Source organism: Pholis gunnellus (genome assembly GCF_910591455.1).
Source record: "Pholis gunnellus genome assembly, chromosome: 17".
NCBI lineage: Eukaryota > Metazoa > Chordata > Actinopteri > Perciformes > Pholidae > Pholis > Pholis gunnellus.
In genome coordinates, this window is record NC_136544.1 from 14,127,492 (window position 1) to 14,147,856 (window position 20,365).

Genomic DNA, 20,365 nt, shown 5'->3' on the forward strand with positions numbered 1-20,365 from the left:
GATATTTCAGTCAGGGTGTACAAGGTACAGGATTCAAGCCAAATAAAAACAGCCAAAGGCATTCACCTCAGAGGAGATTGATTTTCATTGAAAACCTTTGATTGCAGCGTTTCATTCAGATTGCTAAGGCCGACCTTCTCTGAGTCCTGAATGCCTCTTCAGTTCTGCTGCATAGGACTGAATCACCGTCATCTCAGAATGAGCTATTGGGCTCTTCAGCCTCCGCATCTCTGCATTGTTGTGGCAAAGACGTAAATCAGTTAGCATCCTGCTGATGGCAGCCCTTTTAGATCAAAGTGTTAACAAGCCGTCACTGTCGCTCAAAGAGATGCCACCTGACCAAATGAAGCCATTTATTTATTGCCCAGCTGATCCAATCATTTCGCAGGCTGAACCTGTCTTTTCTCAATGTGTGTGAATATAGAAACGTACCGATTGAAGAAAAGAGCAGATGGTAGCGGGCAGAGAAATAGGACTGTTCAGCCGAGGTTAAATCCCTGTTCAAAATGTTTTTACCTGACAGACTGAAGGCTTCTTCACCATTCAGTAATGCGTTTTCAAAGGTTTTTATTTGGCCAAATGCAACTAGGAACCTGCAAGAAACAGCTGAATATTACCGACTGCATATTGTGGTTGCATAGCGCAAAAGCACATCATCATATATAACTGGATACAGAGCACACGCTATTAAAAGTAAAGGAATTAGTGTAGTCTTAATTGTGTAATTATGCTGGTGAGATTTCAATGTTGCTGTTTATCTAGCTGGGGAAATCATCTTTTGATAGTGAAATCTGACGTTGCAGCTAAACCGCTACATCAGCTCCTTGTAATTTCCACCTAATTTCATTTTCCTTCAATCTGTGCTCATTAACTCTCACTTCACTGTCATCACCTAACCTCTGCTTCACGTTGATCGATGGCCGCAGCTTTTGCCGGAACAGGTCAAATGAGCGAAGGACGGCGTCATGTATGGCAACTGATCCCTCTGTTTTAGGGAGGTATTTTAACATGACCCTCACAGAAATGGCCCCGGGGCAATCTAATTTAGCTTGAGTAATGTTGCCTGTCATTAGCAAATGAATATATAGTCAGGTCCCTCTGTGCAATCTCTTCTGTTGTGGGTAAAATTAGCCACCAGTTAAGGTTGTTTCTCATCCTGGAATAAAAAAAAGAATCAGACCGTAAAGCCGGCAGCCGTGTTTGAAGTGAATCACTGCTGATTTTAGATGTGTCTATCCTGATTTCAGCAGAAGTGATTTTCTTTCTGACATTGCTCGAACATTACTGAAAAGCTTGCCTGGTGATATTCCTGGTAATGTTGTCAGAGACTCTTGCCGGCTGCCGCTATCTGTTTTCAGTGTTTCTCATCACTGATGACAGCCGTCCACGCCGCTCGCCGTTGCCTGGAGACTCCGCAGCAGTGAGGTGTTTTGGTCTCTCCACAGTCACCTGGGGGGGCCGTGAGCAAATGAAGCAGGTCAGAGGGTCACCTGGAAAAACACTGTTATTACACACTTGGAGACAAGCGGTGGCTCTCACAGCCTCCTCCCCGGGAGAAAAGGCAGTTTTGCTGCAAATGCTTCCAGGTGGAACATGATAATTAACACAACTGTCTGTCTCAACTAACACTGTTTTTTGTTTTTTTCTTTAAAGCTAGCAAGTGAGATGATTTCTCTCTGATGATCAATTTCCCGGTTCAGTTAGCACCTGAAGGTGTTTAGAGAAAGCACTTTGGTCTCACATTACATTCACTTTCTTAAAGGTGTGAGGCATCAGACACGCTGTGGTGTTTCTCTCCAGCTCTCACGTTTTTACACACACACACACACACACAGACATATTTTGTATAATTGGCCTCGAAACTAAATGAACAATCCAGACTCTCTCTGTTTCTGTTTTACACTCTTACACAAACACAAATGATTCTCTCGACAGTCTTTATTTTTTACCTCTTGCTCTTGCTTTAGGCGTCTTCCCGTTTAGTGTGTTAAAACCCAGAGCTGTGTGAGTGTCGTCAGGGCTGAAAATGGGCCAGAATCCTGTCTAAAGTGGGGCACAGCGGTTTATAAAAAGCATGCCCATTTACTCAAGTATTTCACAGGGAGAAGGTTGATTGTGCCTTTGAGATGTTTCCATCCTCTAACCGTGCTCTGTCATTTTTTTCAGTGAAGCCATCAAAAACATTTGTGTGTCCGATCAACAATATATTTAGTTAAAATGAAATTAAAAGTCTTTACTAAAAGGAAAACATGGTGTCAAACATTCATGTCCAGACACTTTAAAAAACTAAACTAAAACTTAAAAGACTCGGAAAACTGACGCTAGAGGGGAACGTAGAACGTCATAGTTTGAAGCTCAGGGCCATTGACCAAGCGTCTGCATTTGACTCGTTGGGAGTGATAATGTGTTGACAAATGCAAGTCAATATATATTCAGGAACATTCAGAAGGCCAATTCAGTAAACAAGAATATCAAAAGTTCTAAAACTTGATCGCTCTCTCTGCTTTGCTGAAGAGCATATTTCAACGTTATGAACTGAACGTCAAATTTTAGAGCTCCTGTGTCGAAGCCCTTTTTCTGTCTTTCTAGATCAGCAATCTAGATCAGCTGCCGGCACCAGGTGGGACCCTTGTCTCCCGCCTTCACTGCTGATTGGCTGAGGAAGTAGATCAGCTCATTCAGATGACAACTAATAAAGGACCCCCCCCCCCTCCTCTCAGGAGTCCCCCTGGCACACAGCGACTGAGACAATTGAGCTGGAAACAGACTGAATAAGAAAAGGAGAAACAGAGAGTGTTTCAGATAAATGATAGATTAATAACATCAGTATTTGGGAGGGCGATTGAATATTGAATTGTCAAAACTTGAAGCCCGGAAGTTTTCAGGAGACGTTGCAGTTAGAAGTGCACAACTGGCATGCTCACAATCGATATAGGCCGTGCCTGAACTTTGAATGAAAGCGTCTGATCTTGACCCGTAAAAAGGTGTAACAGGTGTAAACAGGCAACATCTTGATATCGTAGCTGAAATGGCCTCAGCTCACCGAAGGCAACTTGGGAGGGAGAGGAAGCGAGGAGAGAAGTAGAAACTAGGGCACTGTTATCTGGCCCCTTTTTACCAACCACAAGGCGCGTGGCAGAGAAACAGACAGAAGGAGCTGTGGACGGGAGAGCAGGAGAGAGGAGAGGACGTCTCAAGTGTTGTGAAGCCGCAGACGAGACGGGGGAACCTCTGGAGTCAACGTCCGACGTCGAGGATCTGAAGACAAACAGGACAACCTTGACTGTCCTACGCAGTCTTTACGATCACACACACTTCATCTATAAACACACACGCACACCAGCCTTTCAAACACACACACACACACACACACACGTGCAAACACGGGCACGTGCACTCACACACACGTCCACAGCTTCGCGCGCACACATCGAGCGGCAAACATGTTTGAGGAGCAGGCGACCAGGGTCAAGATCACGTCTGTGGTGATCGTGGTGGGCATGTCGTCGATGCTGGCGGCGGTGGTGACTGACCACTGGGCCGTGCTCAGCCCCCGGGTGGAGAAGCTCAACGCCACCTGCGAGGCGGCCCACTTCGGCCTTTGGAGGCTCTGCAAGAAGAGCATCTTCATCGTCGAGGAGGACCCTCAGGGCAAAGGCTGCGGCCCCATCAGCTTACCTGGAGGTAAGGAGCCTTTTGTTGTTCTGGCTTGTTGGTGAATGAATGTAAACCTGCTGTTTGAAGATCTTTGTGTTGTTGTGCTTATGGTTCACACAAAGGAGACGAGGTTATAATATATTCCGACACTTGTATTTGTTGTGAAAGTGAATTTGTTGTGTGGTTGCTGACTAACAGCTCTCTTGGCTTGAACTACTCCTGGATGTTCATGTGTTCAGATGTTCATACCCTGTGAGTAGTTTTCTTCTGCCATATTTAGAGGCACAAGGAATGAAATAAAATGAATATTGTTGGATCTTGGATTGGAATCGGTGAAGAAATGTCTGTACTTTTAGTTCCGCTTTATGTATCTGTTTAAACACGCAGCTCAAAGCAGACAAAAGCAACAGAACAAATGGACTTAACAGCTGAATATGGTGGTCTGTCTGCTAGCATTCAGTATTTGATCTGATTTATTTTTCCATAAATCTCGGGACATTAAACCCTCGTGTCATTTTCACAACAGCCTTGATGGATTTAGAGCGGGACCGGTAAGGGGTTGGAGTCGAGTGTCTGTACATAAGAGCCATTTTGGTCAGCCTATCTTCCACCCCGTGTAACAGTTCTATGACCAGCTTCTCACTGAAACCATCATTATCTTCCACAGAGAAAGTCTCTGAAGAGACCACCAATTAAGCACAGGCGGACAGCTGAAGTCAAGTGCGTAATGGAAGAGCATCGCTGCTGTACTTCACAGTTAACATGACAAAAACATGAATCTCTTCTCTCTGGGCTGGTGGATGAGAAATACAATCCCTTTTACCTGTGTTATGTAATTATACACCATACTCTCCGGCTCTATAAAAACCAGAATGTATAGATGCTATTTAACTTACTACATCTCTTGTTCAGTCTGGCTCAACATGTGAGAGCAGATCTGAGGTTGGATTTGAGGAAATCAAGACCGTCCACGGAGCAGTTTTTAGGGAATCAACCTATTTAAAGCAGTGTTTTCTGATGCCACTGACACACCTTGGTTTGGCTTGTTTAAATGCACCAAGTGGGAGAGGCTGCTTGGTCTTCAAGAAAACATGCGTAACATTTGCATAAAGTAAGTGATTCCCCAAAAAAAGCAACAAAAAAACAACATTCTGTCAAGTATTCAAACGTCTGCTTCTCCAAAATAGCCTTGTAGCTTTAATTACAAGTCCTATTTGAACAGATCCGGCCCGGGGACAAGCAGCATCTCGCTGGCCTCTGGCTGTGTGTGCGTGCCTTGCAGCCTAACACAGAGATTTCCCTCTGACTCTATCATTGACTGAGCCTCTGGCTCCAGCACCTCAGGATCAGGACAAGCCCTAATGAAGTGTGGCTTCCCGCTCCAGCTCATGAGTTAAAGCGCACCTGGGAGACTCGGGAGAGATGAAGGGGACTGGGGAAGAAAACAGAAGTCTGTGTAGGTGGATAGAGGCAGGGATTCCTCTATTGATGGGGAAAAAGAGAGCACTTTCATAGTATCCATAGGAGGCGGCGGAGGTGATACTGTACTAAGATGTTGAAGGGAGGGCGGAGAAGCTGACAGACGAGAGTTGTGACAGCTGCCGGTTACAAGAATGTGACTCACAGAGGGCCTCCAGAACACCTTCTATCTTTTTCCCCATTGGACAAGTCTCCAGGTATATCGTAGCTGACAGACTCACAACTCAAATATGGTAAACGATCCAGTAATAACCCCCCCACAGCCTGACAGCAGCAGTAAAACTGTGTCAGAATATCTGTGAAGAACTTGCTTCCTTTGCGGTACTCGATACGATCTGGAATGGACAACAACGACGAGGGAGAGAGGAGCCATCTGGCAGAATAAACTCGTTTGGCGGCTCACCTGTCTGGCTTCCAGCAGCGAAAGGACTTCAGCCCCCAGTGTGCCGCCACCTGTCAAGAGTGTGTGTGCGCCGACAAATATCAGCTGTTTTACCAGAGACCCCCGTTGGTTACGTTCCCACAACTGAACTTTGATTATGAGCGAAAATGAGTCATTCTTTCATATTACCTGAAAAACCGCTGCCATTTGCTTCCACACCAGAGTGTCGCCAGAAAATGGATCTGTGAGGTTGGATCCTCGTCCTCTGGGCCGTCTTTACGTCAGTATGACACTGGATGAGATGCCGATTGGTGCTTTAGAAAATGAGTTTAGTGAGTTCTTCACCAGGCGAAGTTGATTGTTTTCATAGTGGCCAAGAAAAGACATCTGCAGGTTTCTTGTCAACATGTGTGCACTCGACTGGCACCCAGTTGGTCGATCCGGTGGCTGTGGTTTGACAGCGGAGAGCGCCACAGAGAAATGAAACCACTCTCTGGCTGCAGCCATTTGCTTTTCTCCTTGATAGAGTGCTATTAAGACTGGCAGCATGTCTGAGTGCTGAAGCCTCAGCTTTTTAGTGCAGTTTCTAATGTATAATAGTGTTTCACATGTGGTAAATTCACAGATGGGTTTTTGGGGGGATTAAAATAAAAGCCAGCCAACCTCTAGCAGCAGAGATAACACTACATGATGGCGAGGTCTACAACATGGAGTCAGTTTGACTATGTCCATAGATTTTATATTCCAGTATTCAGAGGAAATAGAAATAGAAATAGAAAGAGGATTTTTGGCTCAATAAGTAGTGGTACAAAATACGCTCAACTTCTACTCTTACTGGTATTTTATAGGATACTGGAATCAAAGAGAATATAATAGTAATAGTAACCATAATAGAAAACATCCTCGATGAACAGCATACCCCAAGCAAGCAGCGTTGATTTGACTCAATAACACACATTTGCATTTTCCTAAAACAGAGGGGGAGTTAGTCGTCCAAACAACTTTACATATAGGCACAATTACACTGCTTTTGTGAAGGGGTTGCATAACAACATCAGCAAAGCGGTGAACCCAAATGACTTTTGAAATGAGCTTCCCACAAAAGGATGCACGACAGCTCGAGTGCTGTAAAAATCAAACAAAACCTTCATGGAGAGCATTATGCTGCTCGGGTGGCAAATTAAGAGCTTAAACTGTGCTTCTATGGGCATGTGTGTGCTCCTACACGTATGTGTGCAAAGAAGAAGGTGAGGAGTTTGTTATCGGGGATGTTTTAGAGCTTCCAGTCCTACAGTTGGGAAGAGATTACAACCGGAGCACTCTTACCTTCAAATAAAACGTCCTCTGCTTCTCTCGGTGACACACTGCCGGTGGCCTAAATTCATACTCTCAAAAAGCCCAGATGTCACCTTGAGCCACCATTTTCACTTTCTAGACGCCCCGTCATTTTCCTCACTATGTCTGCCAGCTTTGGGAGCGGAGCCAAAATTGCGGAGGTGTGTCGCTGATTTTGGCGTTCAGAAAACAAGTGTAAAGGTTCAATATTTGAATGAATCACTCCCCGTTATGCAAATGTGAGGTATATAAAGGGAACAACATGTTCAGATACAACATCTACTACAGACTGAGATGCTCGGATGCAGCTTGTGGTGGCTATGATGGCGACGGACTAACTTTACTGTTTTTAAATTTCACAATAAAAGGTTGCGAGGACGCCCCTCTGCTGCCGTGTCCCAGTTATCAGACCTCTCAATGGAAAAGCCCTTCAAATACCAACACCACCACCCATCCTATTCACATTGACCCAGAATTAGTCGGTCATTCTGCATCGCCTTAAAAAAAACACATCTTCTCTAACACTCCTGCAAATGATATAGAGGCTATTTTCTGGACCAAATGTGAAGTAACATTGTAGGTAAAAACATGGAAAATACCATACTGGGACAAGGACAAGGACGAGAAAACTGGACTGAGAGAAGAATTAGCAGACAAAGAGAGAGAGAGAGAGAGAGAGAGAGAGAGAGAGAGAGACAGGTTTAATGACAGGTGGAAGAGGATGATGGTAAAGGAGGAGCTGAGAGGAGGTTGGTAGTGGAAAGAGGGTAAGCTAAAATGACAGGCGGTACCGCGCTCTAATCACTCTCCCCCACTGGAACTAAATCTCCCGATTAGCCTGACTGCAAGGTCAATGATACGCACTCAGATGTTCTCCTCCTCAGCGAATGTCCACCATCGAAAGTTACAAGCCAGATTTGTTTTTAAGCTTTCGTGGGCAGCTTTCAGAACAAAATGTGAGTGTAGTTGCACTTGTTCTCCTCCTGCATAATGTGTCATTGGGACGGAACTTGGCAACGTTTGTCTTAGCAAAAATAGACCATGAAGCGGGTTATGCTTTAGCACGTGGCTGCCTCGTGATTGACAGGAAACTATCACGGCGTCAGTGAGTTGTCCGCGTTTTAGTTTTACAACTTTAACCCTTTCACAGTGTGTTTTCAGTTCATAAAAGTTAATTTTATAACATTTTGGTCGCCTGAAAATGTCTTACGCAGCGTTCGGTTTCACTTAGCTCCACCCTCTCGTGTCACTTCTGGTTCCAAAAAAAACAAGACGGCCAAAATGATGAACTCAAGTGTTATAAACCAATGTGTGACGTCGTCCATTTCTATACAATCTAGGGACAACACTTTGAAAAATCCCCAAAATCATGGTTTTGGATTTCTCCATAATTACTAAGAAATTCAAGGTAAATCGGACCGCCAGTCTTACTGTGAACAGGTACCATGCTAGAATAGAAAGCTTTACAGGTGTAGTGTCAGCAACTAAGGGGGAGGTGGGACTCAGCAAATGGTCAACCACTCAACCTACGAAAATCAGGAACTATCCAGCAACTAAACTCTCATTTTGATTCTCTGCTCTTATTCTCAGGCTTCCTTTGTATACACCAAAGGTCTTTCTGGCTTGTCTTTGTGCGGTGAGCAGATATTAATCTTCATAGAAACTGGAGTAAATGTTACAGCTACACACCCAAACACGTATTGGCTTAGATTAGTTTAGTCCCAGAGGTAAAGGCAGCTAATGAGTGAAGACTAATGAAAATTATATATTTGCAGATCCAAGCTGCTCTGTGACCTCGCCTCCGATTCTCCCCACCGTCAGCCAGTCCATCCCCTCAATCACACACACACACACACACACACACACACACACACACACACACACACACACACACACACACACACACACACACACACACACACACACACACACACACACACACACACACACACATATGCATGCACACACTCCTCTTGATATGCCTTTGTAAACAGATAGGGCTAGCCAAGACCTGCAGCAGCCTGTTGCTAGGTTACCTCTTTAGTGATTCTTACTCTTCCTCTGCTTAACAAACAGCTCCTCTGTTGCCTGGTACACACACACACACACACATAGCATATGCACACACATACAGACACCAACACACACATTGTCCGTCTCTATGTGGACAGAGAGAGCACCTGTCTGCTTTATGGGTTTAATCTCAGCGAGAATTGTGGGGCAGAGGAAAGACGGGACTGTCTCTCTTGGCCTTTACCTCCTCTCCACCCGTCCCCTCTCAGCCCGGCTGCCCTTAGAGAGCGCAAATAGAGAGATGGACGTGCGGGCAATGACTGCACCCCGGGATCGTTTTTTTCTGTATGATTGCTGTATTGAAGATTGTGGTCAAAGGACTAAAGAGTTTCGGGAAGCAAAGTGCATAAATGGATCATTCCTGTGTAGAAATAGATGCAGGCAGACAGTGACGGATTTTGAGTTTAAGACGTTTTACTTTAGGATAACGGCAAGTCACACAAGAACACTGCAGGGATTTTTGTGGGCGGTGGTGACCGGATCGAACAGAGGCAAAGAGGAAGTTCGACAGATGTGCACATAACAGACTCTATACCTCCTTCTCTGGAATAGCAAAGAGGCGCTGGTTTTGCGTGCATCGACCTTCGTAGAGCGTCCATGAACTGGAGGAGTGGATGAAAATTGGGCCCACAAAACTAATTCCAAAAGAAATTTCTGAAGTCCAAGTGAAGTGTGAGGTTATAAGTGGTTGAACAAAGCAACTTTTTCAATTATTTCAGTTTTTAAACTTGTAAAACGGAAGGTTTATGAAGATCTTTTTACAACATGAATAACGTCAGACTTCCAGGCTAAAAGGAATAATGATGTTCTTCTGTTTTTCGCTCATGCGTGTTTCTTTAATGTGTGTCTGATAGCTTTCTAATGGGATCCATGGAGAGACTTAAGATTTAGGCTACGTCGATTGGCATCGCAAGCACACAGGGCTACGAATACAACCTGAGCCTCCCCCACCTGCCTCTTTCTATCTCACCCCCTCTTTCTCACCCTTTTCCTCTCCCTCCCTGTCTTACCCTGCAGCTAAAAACTGTTCCTACTTCAAACACTTTACCTCGGGGGAAGAAGCAGAAGTTTTTGAAGTCAAGACCCAGAAAGGTGGGTGCCTCCTCACTGCCACCAAGATGACAAGTTACAACAGATCCTGTTTTTTTTTCAGACCCAACTGTTTGTAAGAAAGGTGTAGAGTCAATCACAACACAAGTAACCTCTTAAAACATTTAAAAACAACAGCTATTGGCAGCTATTTTAGATTTAGTCTTTGTCTCAGAACAGATTTTGTCAGCAATCACTTTTTACTAAGTGTTAGTCCAGATTATATTGAATATTTCAGTCAATCTGGTCCAGACAAAACAATAATCTTGTAATTTCTGTAAAATGTATTTCATATATAATCATTATCTGATTAAAAAAAAAAAAAACACCGGCTGATTATAAATGCAGCTTTGTGGGGATGGCCATTTCCAGAAAAATAACATAAAAAAATCACTGGAAACAATCGTTTTTTGAAGGTATTGTTAAAAAAATGGTATATTGCTGATCCCCAGCAAGAAGAGACTTTGACACACACACACACACACACACACACACACACAGACAGACCAAGAGTCCTCAAACAGACTCACACAGGAGAGACTTAAGTGTTAGGTTATTTTCAGTTGGTGATACTCCACAGTTGGGGTGCTGAGATGGAATAAGATGCTCCGAGGAGTATTTCTATCACAGCTGGAGTGTTGGAGAGCAGTAAAGACGAGATTATCTTTATCGGGAATCAGACAGGAGGGGAGGCGGACGGGAGGAAGAGAGAGAGAGACGCTCTTATCATCTTGTTATAAGCCGGCAGCATCTTATCTCTCATGCAAATGGAAATATTGCCAGTTAGTAAAAATGACTGTTGTTTTTAAAGTGAGGCTAATTTAAAGGCTAATTATCTGTGCAATATTAAAACCATTATTCTGTAAACCAGACTGCAACCTCCCTTCTGCTCCTACCCACACTCTCAATTTTTAATTGCTACTTTGCCATCTCTCTTCCCATCACTCTTGCCTCCTCATTGTCTTCTCCCTCCCTCCCTCCTTGCTTCCCTTCACTGTCTCTTCCCTACTCCTTTCCTCTTTTCTCCCATCCTCATCTCTCCTCAGAGTACAACATCTCAGCAGCAGCCATCGCCATCTTCAGTCTGTTCTTCATGATCCTGGGCACCGTCTGTGTCGTCTTCTCCTTCGGGAAGGGACGGGACTACCTGCTCCGGCCTGCTGGGATGTTTTTCGCCTTCGCAGGTCAGACAGTTGTGGCAGATAACGTGAATCACAGACCAGGCTCTCTGTCTGGTACTCTTGTGTCTTGTGTTACAGCTCAACTTGAAATGAGGTGTGTCAGTGTCATCACCTTTTTTTTCCTTTTGTGATGAATACTACTTATGCAGCTAATTAAAAAGAGTCGACACGCAGATTTTTCATCACATATTTTCCGGAGGTGGCAAGCCCCGGGAGTTGATGTAGCTCTGTTAGCGTAACCCTGATTGGTGTCAACATCTAGCATCGCATTTATTGTTGCATTTAAAATATAACCGTCAATCTTGCACATCTTGTAAATGTGGAACTGTAACAGCACTTGATTATATTGCCATGAATGTGAGTGAAGCGTCTGCTTTTAACAACAACTCACTTCTTTTTCTGTTTTGGCACGCAGGCCTTTGCATCATCATTTCTGTCGAAGTCATGCGCCAGTCTGTCAAGCGCATGATTGACAGTGACGAGACCATCTGGATTGAATACTACTACTCCTGGTCCTTCACCTGCGCCTGCGCCTCCTTCACCCTGCTCATCCTCAGTGGAGTCGCCCTGCTCCTCATCTCCATGCCCCACATGCCACGTAACCCCTGGGAGACCTGCATGGACGCGGAGCCTGACACCTTAGAGTAGCCACAGGGGATTCCCTGTTTAGAGTGACAACAATGCCGGTGGTTTCGCATCTTTTAGCCCTTTAATTACATATCCTATCCCACATATTTATCTCTATACTGCAAGCCATTTCCCAAAGCATTCAAAGGTTTTTTCCAACCTTCCATGTCCATTGATTTTAGATTATCTTAGTAAAATATTATAATCAACTTGGAGAGACTAGTGATAGTTAACCGGCCACACCAAAAACAATGAAGTTCACGTTATCTTCACAGGGGTTAGCAGTTACAAGCAGGAATTGCTTTGTTTAAAAGCTGAGGAATGATTCATCTGTAGAGCAGCACCTTTTTTACAACAAGAATTTACTAAACTCACCGTATAATTTTTTTATAAAGTCCATGCTTTTTAATTGTTTTGGGGGTTTGGTTTTTGCAATGCTGTGTCTTAAGTTTAGGATGTTGGAGCTTTCCACAAGCACCTGAACACACCACATGCCAAGCGTAACTTAACTGTAACTATCATCCTAGAGCTCCTGTTTGAAGCTAGGTTAAAGCTAACATTGAAGAAAGAGTACGCCATGATTCAAAACATAATCCAAGTGTTGCCAACTCTTTTCCAATGAAAGTAGCTAGCGCCACTCCATCCAAAAGATGCTAAATCTGGCGAGAAAGTCGTCAAGTCAGCAGCACTGACAACCCGTCGCTTCAGGCCTCCCTCCAAAGCCACTCCCCCAAAATGATCATCGTGAATGTAAACAACAGACATTGTAGAATGAGTGTACAGGTCGAATGCATGCAGTTAGGTAGCAGGTAGGTAGGCCGTCCAATTCTTTCATGTAGGCCAAATGAATTATGTTTTGTGATTGCTGTGGGGATAGAAGGAGAATTTCAACAAATATAACAAAAATAAATTGTAAAATACGTTATCTTCCATCGCTTTAAGTTGTTTGCTAATGATTTAGATACTGTCATAAAAAGAATTACCACCAGTTAATCCATAAAAGTGAAGAAAAGTTCAATCTTGAAAAGAGCCATATTTAAGGGTTTTGACACATTTTACAATACAAAGAATGCCACAGTGTTTGACGATCATGTTCAAAAATATAACGTCAAATTGTTTATTGCTAATTTGACAACATCCGAACAGTCCAACTGCAGCTATGTCTGTCACTCACATGAAAGTAAAATGATTTTCAGAGGCGGTTTTATACTGGACTAGACTAGAAACCCAACAGAAAGATAAAACTACAGAATGACAACAAGCAGGTCGGACAGGATTGGACCCTGAAGAATTATATACAAAAGAAGAAAACGTGCCACACTAAAGGAGATAAAGACAGGGACCCATTGCGCTGTAACGCTTTGTTTAAAGTGAAGTGAGTCGTTATAACGAGCTCCAGGCACTGCGGCAGCCTCGTCTTTCCTCCAAGGACAGACAATCAATCAATCCCACTAAGTGTCTAGAGAGAGACTCCATGCCTGAGACTCCCTTGTTGACATCAGTCATTCATTTCAGATCGATGTTCAAAGACCCCAGCCCATGCTCTAATGCGCATGTGTCCAGCTAAATACCAGTAACCTAGTAACACGGTGTTACTTCCAAAACCAGCGGCATTTCATAATTACAGGTTAACGTGCTAGAAGTGAACAGGTTTGGGAAAGTTTACACTCCAGCAATCCCAGCAAAACGTGTTACCAGAGACGGCGTTACATCCTCCAAACACATTCTCATCCTCACAATTTAACAGTGAAACAAAGGTAAAACATTGAGAATATGAATATTAAAGCATGAATTTAACATCTTGCTTGTCGGTAAGCGCTGCAGCTACACTGTGGTAAACTGTTTCTTTATTTCCGTGCGTTCTACATGAAGACTTTCCTGGTTTCCTGGTTTTTTAGCACATTATCATGAATGTACTCAGTAATAAAGACAGGACAAAAAGCCAGCTGAAGACAGTATGAAGCTAAGGTTAGCTTAATTAGCTAGCAACATTGACGACTAAAAAGCCTCTTTTTGTCTCAAATCAAAGTCTGGACCATTGTTGCAAAAATGACTCTGAATTGATGATTGTGAGGTTAATCTTGTAAATCTGCAATAGTTGTTAGTGTAAAGTGAATATTTACAGCTTGACAGGCACAGCAATAGTAACTAATAGGGGCGTGGCTTAGCAAATGGTGAATTGAAACTTTGCTACATAATTGTGAGTTGTGAAACATATTCACATGAAATATATCATAAACATCCTCAGAGAATTGCTTTCATGAAGATGTTTTCAATGCTGTATTAACTTGTGTTGTGCCATATATGCCTAAAGTTAAAATATATAGGATATATATAAGTATGTTGCCGATGACTTTTTCATTTCAGCACATATGATTGTAAAATGTTACCTTAAAGCTTGAAGATGTTACCGTTCTGCAGAAAAATATGTTGTTGCTGTCAGAAACATAAAAAACGAATTCACAACGACAGGCTTTCTTTTTAGTGGCTTTTTAATTCTTTTCATTTTCAAGTCATCATCTTTTTAATAAAAAGACACAAATCACCTGACAGCACTCATTTTTATTTGTGTTTTTTCCTGCGTAGATTTCCTACAAGGGTCGTATATTGTTAGCAAAACAACCATCTACGTCTAACATGTTACTTTGAGTCACTCTGGCCCTGAAGTCATTCAGCTGGTGCAGGTGCAATGAAATTAAAGTTCCCTAAATAATGTTGTTTCACAGCAAAACACAACAAAGAATGATTCAATTTGCTCTGAGGTACTTCTTTTTATTTTTCTTACTGCAATCACAAAAGTTGCCTGGTCGTTACAACACGTGTGTGTGAGTGTGTGTGTGATTGTGAGTGTGTGTGTGTGAGAGAGAGAGAGTTAATGGATGTACATCTATTCAGTCTTTTCTTTACTGAGAAATTCAACCATCCTTGTGTCGCCGCTCACACACTCACAGAGTCACACGCTCACAGACTCACACACTCACAGACTCACACGCTCACAGACTCACACACTCACACAGTCACAGAGTCACACGCTCACACGCTCACAGACTCACACGCTCACAGACTCACACACTCACACGCTCACACGCTCACACACTCACAGAGCTACTCCGGTCTTGGAATCTCTCAACCAGAAAATGTGGTAGAATTGAGAGACAACCCATATTGGAAATGCTCCAGAGGCCTTACACACTGCAGGTCAGGGCTTTTCAGGAGCGCGTGTAATAGATGCACAAAGCTCCCTAAATGATTCATGGGACCTTCACCTTAGAGCAATGGCAGCAGCACGGGCAGAGCGTACACAGTTTACTCTGTGCAGCCCACACTGGTTTTGATCCCTGGAATTCCTTCGTGGTTTTGTTTTATATTGTTTGCTCTAACACAATCTCTGTTTCCATAAACGTGAGAAACAATGTGTTTAGTATTATGCCAATATCTCACGCACAAAGATGTGCTTATGGATCACACATTTAGTTTTGCCTTCTGTTAACGTGTGCATAGTCCTTAAGGCTAAATGCACTAATTAGTTGGTAGAATATATGGAAATTTGCAGTGAATGTATTTATTTATTCTGGTTAATTGTAGATGAGTTTAAGTTGGGGTTGACAGGAAACATACTAATGTAGAAAGCCGTGAATTAAACACAGACAATTGTCCCTAAACAATTTAAACTTGATTAACAGACAAACAAAATAGACAAATATAATCTATTAGGAATAAATTTATTTTCACTATGGCATCAAATTTAATGCAGTTAGATTTGTAATTGGTTTCAAGGAAATATATAATTGGTGAGAGATTGTGGAGAAAACACAACCATGCAGTTACAACGTTTTGTATCACATTATTTAACAATAGATTAGAATATACATCACATAATGATATTTGGATACTACTGAAGAAAAAGAAGAAGAAGAAGAAATCTTCATATCTTATCAGACAGGCTTCAAATGCTTGCTTTTGAGTAACTTGTGGGACGGACCACTGATTTATCTCCTTGTACATTTTCTGTTAGCATTTTCATTTCCTGCTGTTGCTGTTATTATTTTATCGATCATTTTTCATAGTACTCTGTCCTGCTTTTACTACATTTTGCGGTCAACAAGCTCTCACTAAATTCAAGATACGTGTAGTCTACTGAACTAAGCTCTTCACCTCAAGGAGACAGTGACACCGACACTTAAGTTACCCTGAACTGCTCTTGTTTCTCCACTCTGTCTTTCTCTCTCTGCACTCATGCCTCTCTCCCCCTCTGACAGGTTCTGTTCTCCCTCGTCATCGTGTCACTCAGTTTCTGTATCTCTCTCTGCTGCCCTCACACCTTTTCGCTTTGCATCCCCAGTTCTCTCCATTCAACCCCACTTTTCTTTGTTGACCTTTGCTTTCTTTATCTCACTCTTTGTGTTCCAATCTTTTTATCATTCTGCTTCATCTTTTATCTCTTTGCCTCTCTTTATTGCCAGGCAGCAGACTCCCCGTGCTCCCCCGTTTCTCCTCTGTGATTCCTTCATTATTCCCCCTGTTTCTTTGTTGTCCCCCTTCTCAGCTTCAGTCCTCTCTTCTCTTCTCTCCTCCTCTCCCTTTCCTTCGTTTCCTCTCCCCTATTTGACGCTTTCCTCTGCAGGCAGTGACAGTGAGTTCCTCTCCACCTTCTTTTTATCAGCTTTTTCCTTTTCTTCTCCCCCCTTCCCCCCCCCCCCAGTATCTTTCTGCTCCAGTGCTCTCTCAAGCAGGCACTCTGCCGTCTAATGACTTGGATCGGTAGTGACTGTTGACAGGAGATAGACCTGTAATAAGGCAATCCAACCCAGCTACCAGCGCTTCATCTGTACAAACCTCATGCTGCATACTTCGCCCCCGGCCTGGAGGCAGAGGAGCCGACAAGGCATGGATGGGAAGAAGAAATGTCTTCTGGGTTGAGAGTGCTCCACTAAATCACATCCGTTTACCGTTTATGATTTTAGAAAGGAAGGGAGGGTTGTATTTATGAAGAGCGGGAAAGTACGGAGACAAAGAAGTGTTTCATATATGTCAGTGAGTTTGGACAGTAGCCAGCTAATTTGTCTTTAAGGTCCATGTATGTGCAGGTTGTTATTCCTTACAAATCTTGCAGCAGCACATTCCAATTAATGGACTTCTCTGGTTTTAAGCAGGGAAATGATCAGCTTGAGTGTCTCATTTCAAATCAATTGAACACCAACAACGTCATCATTGGGAATTATCAGCTCCGGTAAGTATTTCCCAAAATGTAAAAAGTATTCCTTTAATGGCAAATGATTACAGAAAGTGCATCTACAGCAACAGGTGTCAATCATGATGCTCACACTGTACTTTTCCTCTCATAGTACTCAAAGGGAAGACTGGACAAACAGCAATGGAGGGAATGGAAGGTTTCCTATCACTAGACTTACAGTTCAGAGTGTTTGAGTTGGTGGGAAAATATATATTTCAAACACACACACACACACACACACACACACACACACACACACACACCTGCAAACACATGCTCTGGTCCTGCTACCATGGGCAACAGGAGTACTCAAAACTCCTACTGTTTTTTTTTGTGAATTATTAATCCAAGTCTATTTTCACAATCAATAGGGAGGAGAGGTGGAAGAAAAGGTCAGGCAATAATTGCCCAAAACACACACACACACAAACACACACTCACACACACAGGAAACAATTGTTAAAAATGATGAGCATGGAGGCGTTATTCAGTCCGGTCCTTGTGGAGTAAAAGACTTGTTTATTATGTTTTTTTTCTCCATTACGTAAGAGAGAAGAGTGGAGACAGGAAGTAATGAATAGTACCCTGACAAAGCCGGCAGCGAGCAATCACTGAGACGACAACGTATCTTGGAAAAGTGTTTTTTTGGAGCAAACAGCAATAGTGTGACAGTCATTTCTGTGTTTCCTCTTGTTTAAGTCTCTTTGCCTTTAATTTTGGTGTTGCACCTGTTGTCATTTACTTTCTTCATAAGAAAATGAAGCAATATCAGGTAAGAAGAGGACAATAACAGGAGCCTGATATTAGTTTGCTTGTAAAGCTTAAAGTTGTGACTGAGCAAACAGGCATTTAAAATGACATCAACAGAGAAAAACTAAACTATCCAGTCTCATTCTGTTCATCTTTTTGAATTTAGAGTTTACTGTACTTCAGTACGGTTATCTAACTTCTGTTACAGATGCTGCTGGAAGAGAGGAAATGAGTATGAGCATAACAGCTCATCACAACACTTTTAGGAATAAGCCAGAATTAGTATGCAGCAATTAAGTCCACCTGCACAAAGAAGACCGGAAGTCTGAAGTTGGGGTCTCATGCAGCGTGCGATGGGAACACTTCATTGTGTTTCGATCGTCGAGGGTCGTCTCAGCTCTCGGGTGAATTTTGTCTCAAAGGTGAGAATGACACATAACCTACATTTCCCCCCCCCAAAAAATAAAACATGCTACATTCACGCCAGCCTTTCAGGTCAGAGTGAAAAGAGCCCATTGAACCTTCGAATGACGCGGAGCGACAATTGTTCTCACTCTCGTCTCCATCGTGCCGGCCGGTGAGTCACTCGTGGGCAACGTGGGAGGAGAGCACGTAAGTACAGCCAAAAGTTTTCTCAATCTAAATTTTACTTTTTCTCATTATACAGTATCTGCTTGCCTTTTATATGAGCTTCGCAGTCTCCATGGTGACCGTGAGAGAGAGAAAAGGGCACAGTGGCTTTAATGACGGCTGGTTTCCCTCAAGAGGTTTGAATTGTTGGAGTTGTTGGTGCCTGTGGGATTTTTTTTTTTTAAAGTAAAATATTGAGCATCATCCTTTTGCAGGTTTTAGTGCCACTGAGCAGTAGGAGAAAGTGGCACACACACACACACACACACACACACACACACACACACACACACACACAGATACTCACCTCAGGTCTCCCACAAAACTACACTCCCTTCAGGTTCAAGCACAGAGGTTTCTCTGGGCCCTCAGCTGATCAGAGCTCACACTGCCAGTCTCCTAAGGTTCTGGTTCAGCTTGTCATGATCCCGTCTCGTCCGCCTGCCGTCCCACAGCCTCCTCTGGCTCTGTGGCAGCCGTGGCTAAAGGGCATTTCCTCCATAACATGCGTATAGCTGTTTCAGGGTTGACAGAAGTCGTTAGTTGCACGATATATCTAATAAAGAAAATGTGAATGGGATTAAAGCTGGCTCACTATTCCATCATGTTGATTTATCCCACGAGGTTGTCCACCCACGTGTGATCAACCCAGTTTGTCACTGGTGTTATTTATACTTTGTCTTGATTTGCATCAAGTTTGTGCGTCACGGCTATGAGTACTCCTTTTTAAAAACGTGTATTTAATTCCATCTGTCCGCCTATTGAAGGTGTTGTTTTAGGTCGTCATCCACCTTTCTGTCCGCATACTCGCTCTATTTTCTACATTTCAATCATCGACTATCTCAATCTCATAACCTTGAAAAGACACACTGGGACATTTTGTGATTTCAAATGTTGCCTGTGAAAGGAAACAAAATGCACTGAGCTGAAAACTAAATGTAATACTTGAGTATTCCCGTGTCATCCTACTTTGACTTCTACTCCACTACATGTCAGGGCTAAATGTTAGACATTTACAATATCAGCTGTAGTTACTTTTACATTTAAAAACATGTGATAAGCGTATAAAATAAAACACAAAAGCCCTCTTACACAGAAACCAGTGTCTTCTTGTTGCAGTTGTCTTTGTTAATATGTCTGATTGTTCGCAGTTCCACTGAAGGATGTTTTGCTGGTTTCACATAAATTACTTAACACAAAAGCTTAAATAACGTTTGAATCCTTCACGCTTGGATCATGAAACTACAGGGCTTCCATTTACGTATGCATGATGTTTGTTTAGAATCTAGATCTCTTGTGTGACACATTCAAAATGATTTGGACTAGTTTCATCACGCAGGGTTAAAGTTATTCTGAAACAGCTGTTGCATGGCAACATTCTGCATCGGCTGTGTTTTTTTTTACTTCTTGTATATCTCTGGGAGCTCCAGTCAGGCCAAATGTCCTCAAACTTTACTCTATTTGCATGAAATGACACAGAGAAACAGATACTAACACACGTCTGATCTATTTCTTAGCTGAGTCCAACAATCATCCGCTCCCACGAAATCAAATTGAAAGGTTGTGTCGTGTGAGACATGTTCTGCTCCGTTGTGCTTTGTTATTAGTGGGCATTTCTTTATCTCGGTCATCTGAAGGGCGATGCATTTAGACATGTCAAAGACAAACAGTTCTGTTCAGATTCAATTCAACCCTTCATTTCCCACTGGATGGAATTAGACGAATGAGGAGCACGTCCATGAAGAAACAGACACGTGTCACATTTGCCTTTGTGTGCATGAATGTGTGTGTCTGTGTCTCGTGTGTTAATATGTGTCTCCAAATGTGACATGCATGTATGATCACCTTTGTGTGTGTGTGTGTGTGTGCGTGCATGTGTGTGTATAGTGTGTACACTATGTTTAAATGGAAGAGAAGAGGCACACAGAG

At 42.9% G+C, this 20,365-nt stretch overlaps 1 protein-coding gene across 1 annotated transcript; it reads left to right on the forward strand.

Annotated features, from left to right (window-relative positions):
- Positions 1–3,443: 3,443 nt before the first annotated feature.
- On the forward strand, positions 3,444–11,844 carry cacng1b (calcium channel, voltage-dependent, gamma subunit 1b; the record flags this gene model as incomplete). Its single annotated transcript, XM_079177737.1, has 4 exons — positions 3,444–3,684; positions 9,944–10,018; positions 11,062–11,199; positions 11,612–11,844. 4 exons carry the CDS (start codon positions 3,444–3,446, stop codon positions 11,842–11,844), a joined length of 687 nt encoding a protein of 228 aa, XP_079033863.1.
- Between the last annotated feature and the right edge of the window lie 8,521 nt (positions 11,845–20,365).